The sequence below is a fragment of the Silene latifolia genome, chromosome 10 (genome assembly GCF_048544455.1).
Source record: "Silene latifolia isolate original U9 population chromosome 10, ASM4854445v1, whole genome shotgun sequence".
Classification (NCBI taxonomy): domain Eukaryota; kingdom Viridiplantae; phylum Streptophyta; class Magnoliopsida; order Caryophyllales; family Caryophyllaceae; genus Silene; species Silene latifolia.
In genome coordinates this window covers 59,135,011-59,140,417 of record NC_133535.1, presented here as the reverse complement: position 1 = coordinate 59,140,417, position 5,407 = coordinate 59,135,011, and the positions used below count along the sequence as shown (strand labels likewise).

General features: G+C 34.1%; 1 protein-coding gene across 1 annotated transcript; it reads right to left on the bottom strand.

Annotated features, from left to right (window-relative positions):
- Positions 1 to 707: 707 nt before the first annotated feature.
- Positions 708 to 3,725, bottom strand: LOC141607628 (uncharacterized). The gene is made up of 2 exons (XM_074426977.1): positions 1,923 to 3,725; positions 708 to 986 (listed from the first exon to the last, which is right to left on the bottom strand). Exons 1-2 carry the CDS (start codon positions 3,723 to 3,725, stop codon positions 708 to 710), a joined length of 2,082 nt encoding a protein of 693 aa, XP_074283078.1.
- Positions 3,726 to 5,407: the final 1,682 nt, after the last annotated feature.

Sequence of the window (5,407 nt, the reverse complement as noted above, 5' to 3'; positions counted from 1 at the left end):
ATTTATCATCAAGCCATCAGAGTTACTTGAGATTTCTAACCCAAGAAAATATCTAAGTGTACCCAAATCCTTTATTGAATATGCATTATGTAGTTCCTTCTTACCCTTTAAATCTCATAAATAGAAGTTCTTGTAAGCAAAACATCATCTACATAGACTAGAGCAACAGTAAATGAATTATCCTTTGTGTTAGTTTTTGTGAAAAGTGAGTAATCCTGCCTAGACTGGATATAGCCTAGATTTTGTAGAAATCTTGTTAATTCTTTGTTCCACTGTCTAGAAGCCTGCTTCAGTCCATACAAAGATCTTTTGAGCTTGTAAACTAAGCCTTTTCCCACATCAAACCCCTCAGGTGGCTTCATATAGACCTCCTCATCCAGAAAGCCATGTAGGAAGGCATTATTGATGTCTAGTTGAAATAATGGCCATTCTCTAGTTGCAGCCAAGGCAAGTAATGTTCTCACTATTGTAAATTTTGCAACAGGTGAGAATGTATGGTTATAATATTTGTCCTTGACTTGATTAAAACCTTTAGCTACAAGCCTTGCTTTAAACTTTTCTACTGATCCATCAGGCTTATACTTAATCTTATACACCCATTTTGACCATATTGCCTTATGGCCACTTGGTAGAAGAACAATCTCCCATGTTTGATTTTCCTGCAAGGCACTGATTTCCATAGATATGGCTTCAATCCACCTGGGATCCTAATGTGCTTTCTTAAAAGTATAGGGTTCATGTTCTTTTATGACATTGAACATTGAACTAATAAATTCTGGATGCAAATCTGATAATGCATTCAAAACCCCTGTCTCAAATGCAGAAGCTTGAACAGTATTTGCAACTGATTGTTGTCCAGGTAAACTATATTGAAACCCCTTCAGTCTAGAAGTCAGCTGAGTAGGTCTTGAGGATATTCTGATGTTAGTACTAATCCCAGGTTGTTGAGAATCAGTATTTTGCCCAACATTGCCATGAATAGATGACTATTCACTAACAGACTGATCACTGATTTCTTGTTCAATGTGCTCAGAATGAACAACAGCTTCAGGATGTATGATAAGAGTAGTGGTAGCAGGATTTACAAGTTCACTTGAAGTGATATTGAGATCTTCATAAGGAGTATCTTTTTGAAAAGGAAATATCTATTCTTGAAAGGTAACATCTCTACTAACAAATATTTTATGCAACTTCAAATCATATAACCTGTACCCCTTTTGGTTATGAGGATAACCAATGAATATACATTCCCTAGCCCTGCTCCCAAACTTATCAGTGAATGTTAGGGGCATAGTATCATAACATAAGCACCCAAACACTTTTAAATTATCATGCACTGGCACAGACTTAAACAATAACTCATATGGAGTTTTATTTTGAATCAGGGGTGTTGGCATCAAGTTAATAAGGTATGTGGCTGTTAATAGACAGTCACCCCAGAACTTAATAGGGAGATTAGCATGAAATTTAAGAGCCCTTGCTGTCTCCAGTAAATGTCTATGCTTCCTCTCTACCCTACCATTTTGCTAGGGTGTGCCCACTACACTAGTTTGATGTAAAATGTCATTTTATTTAAATAAAGCTCCATAATATAATTGTAAGAATTATGTGCCATTATCAGACCTAATGGTCTTTACTTGATCAGCAAAATGATTTAAGATATAAGAAAAAAAATCTTTGATCAAGCCATAAAATTGATTCTTATGCTGAAATAAGATTGTCCATGTGTTTCTAGAAAAATCATCCAAAATGGTTAAAAAGTACTTAGCACCAGACATAGAAGGTGTCCTATAAGGACCTCAAACATCCATATGAATTAACTCAAAACAAGTAGAAGCTCTGTGTGTGCTCGAAGGAAAAGGTAACCTATGATGTTTAGCCAAAATACAAGATTTACAATGGAAAGATGATTCTTTTATTACGTGACTAAAATCAGATACAAATTTTAGCTTCTCAACAGACATATGTCCCAATCGAGCATGAAAAAGATCTACAAGTTTAGAATCAGAAGCAGAATTAGCAGTAGAATGTAAAAAACTAATGTTCTTATCTTTGGATAAAAATTTATTCATTACAAGCTTATTAAAAGTATGAACTAGATTATCTATGAGATGAGCATGATCTAACTTTCTGTGAAACCTATAAAGATCACCTATCCTTCTTCCCTTAGCCACAATAACATCATTTGTAAGGTCCTGAAATACACAATCATGAGAAGAAAACATAACAGTCATGTTATGATGATCAAGCAACTTACTGACAGATAGCAAATTTTGTTTAAAATCAGGAATGTAAAACACATAAAAAAGTTTTATCTTATCAGTAAGCAATACAGTTCCCATTTTATAAACAAATTTAATACTACCATCAAGTAATCCTACTCTGATGGGTCTCTTAAATACATGTATGTCAGAGAAAAGAGTCACATCATAAGTCATATGATCAGATGCCCCAGTGTCCACAATCCAATCAGACAAAAAACCAGAATTATCGGCAGTTAAGGCAAAAGAAGAAGGATACATCATACCTGCAAAGTTGGCAGAGGACAAACCAGCTTGTTGTTGTTTAGAAATCCTTTTAAGGACATGATCAATAATAGAAGTAATAAGACCATCCAGAACATCAGAAGAAATACCATTAAATGCACCAGATGTACTATTAAGGACAACACTTCCAGTATTTTTAGCTGCAGCAGAAAAAGAATCCTCTAAAGGAGATTCAGAAATGACATCTACAGTATTTGCTCCTCTCTTAGGTGGATTATCCTTGTTGTATGACAATTTCTCTTTGCCCTTAGTCTTGTCACCAGGAAAACCTCTGATCAGGAAGCAGTTTGCTGGATTATGGCATGTCTTGTTGCAATGTGGATACTTAGTCAACCCAAAACATGTGGCCCTTGTATGTCCATTGTTATTACAATGATCACAGTGTTTAACATTCGAGGGACCAGCATCACCAGACTTCTTGGACTCAGATTGCTTGTAGCTGGCATATGCATTAGCATCTGTCAGAACTGAAACAGTATCTGTGATTTGTTTTTGTCGTTCAATTTTCTGCAGCAGTGCTAACACCTTATTGATGGAGGGTAAAGGATCAAGTGATAAAATCTGAGTTCGGACCCCATCATAATTACTATTCAAATTTATCAGAAATTGAATAATCTTGGCATTATTCTCTCTATCTATCATCTTCTTCATCAGAGTGCAGGAGCAAAGTGAAATTTTTCCACAAGAACATGAAGGCAATGGATCAAGTGTCTCCCAAAGATTCTTCATCTTGCTGTAATATTCAACAAGAGAAAGATTTTCCTGAGAAACTGCTCCCAAATCCTTAGTCAGCTGATAAACCTCTAAAGCATTAGATTGTCCAAATCTTTCAATCAATTCATTCCATAACTCTTTAGACGATGTAACAAACTTGAAGTTCTCCATAAGATTCTTGTCCAAAGAATTAGAAATCCAACGCATGACCATAAAATCACATCTCTTCCATTGTTTATGACACTTATCAGTAGAAGGAGGACATGAACATGATCTATCAATCATATCATCCTTGTTCTTGGCAGCTAAAGCCATAAGAACTTCTCTCTTCCATCCCAAAAAATCATTACGCTCAAAAAGAAAGGACGATAAAGTTGCTGAAGGTTGGTCAGAAGTAGAAAGATAAAGGGGATCATCATAATAATCGAAAGATGATGAATTCTCAGACGTATCATGATCAGGCATGATTGATTGATTAAATAGTAAGAACAGAATGAAGAATATATGAACGAATGATGAAAAGTGCGGAAGCGATTTAGAAATACCTCTATTTCTTGTGATAATCAGGCAAGAAACAGATAGAAATACCCAGAATTAAGAACCTATTTATACTGATACCATGAAGAAACCCATGCTAGGAGATGAAGATGTATACAAACAGTTGAAGAAAGCTTGAAGATCAACTATGAAGATATAGAAGAATTGTATGTATACGTATGAATGTGTAATAGAAAGATTATAGAACTATATTGATTGATTTGTAACTGTGAATCTTATTATTCATCAAAGAAGTTAAGTTTACAATTATACGAGATGTTGGTATTTAAACAACCTCTCTAACTGATATAACAACCAACTAACTATGATTAACACTAATAAACCATAGTTAGCTTAACTGACTTTTTAACAAACTTCATATATCCAATAAAATTCGTACAGTGATTGTCTTTGGGCTTAAATTTTGATTAATCACGACTTCTTATTTCAAATTTGTCACTTTTATTTGGTTTTCCAATTTCTGTTTTGGTATTTATCGTTCAATCTTTCAATTAAGAAATTTGTTCTTTCATTCGGTTTCTATTTATCATTTACTCGCTAAAATCCTTATCTGAAGCTGCTCTAAAGATCTTTTTAGAAGCTCCTCCTTGCCAGTATTTTATTACTAGTGGAGATGGAATTATGTTCAGTCACACTCTAAGGTAAGTATAATATTTCTCCCTGTCTTGCATTTTCTTGTCCTAACAATAATAATCATAATAGGCTCTTAAATTCTTCAATCTCATTACCACTATACTCTTGCAGGTATTTGTCCGAAATTGCCACGATCAAATTCGCTTCGTCCTACTGATCCAACTAAAGTATATTGGTTGTATTTTTGTTGAACCCACTTCATTATACTTTTTTAAGTGGCAGTTGTTCTTGTTTCTCCTTTGCTTCAAATACATGTAATTGAGTTACAGTTATTTGGTCGTCATTTTTTTTTTCCGACAATATATTAATAGAAACAACATAAAAATTCAAGTTATTATACATAAAGACCATGTATCTCTACTACTAAGTAATGCTCTTGTATTCGTAATAGTATAGTGTAACTGAATTGCTGGGGGCGAGCAAGATGTCACTATGTCATATAAGCCATGATATCGGATTCCAAAGTGAGCAGTGAGAAAATTTTTCCCTTGCGCCAGATGAAAAGCGTGAAGCAAAGCTATGGCAGTTGCGTGTAGAAAGGTTGGTGCCCGAAGATAATCGATTCTACTAGATATATATCTTTAATTAGCTACTTAGTATTTCCAATCTTAAATTCCTTTAATCTTTTAATTTGCTCGCTAGATACACATGATGTTTTAGCAAATAGTTAATATTTTTAAATTACAGAATGAAGAAGTTGAGGTATTGCTCTTGCTTGAACCATGGATTTCGGTACATTTTATATCACTTATCGTTTTGCGTGTTTCATTTACAATTTGCTATCTTAAATTTTATATTAACAACTAGGTACACATATCTGATGCCACCATGCAGTATAAAGAATAAGGTATGCAAATTCTGCCACCATCACTTCCAAAAAGAACATATGCCCATAATGTTTTTATAGAGCTATCTTTAAAAATTGGAAGACATTAGTGATATTATGAACTCGAACT

Excerpts from the sequence above, each read along its gene's own strand:
- LOC141607628 (XM_074426977.1), bottom strand. The coding sequence starts at position 3,725 with ATGCCTGATCATGATACGTCTGAGAATTCATCATCTTTCGATTATTAT. Across the intron at positions 987-1,922 it reads TTGTATCTGATTTTAGTCAC|TCATCTATTCATGGCAATGT; the intron begins GTAATAAAAGAA and ends GTTAGTGAATAG.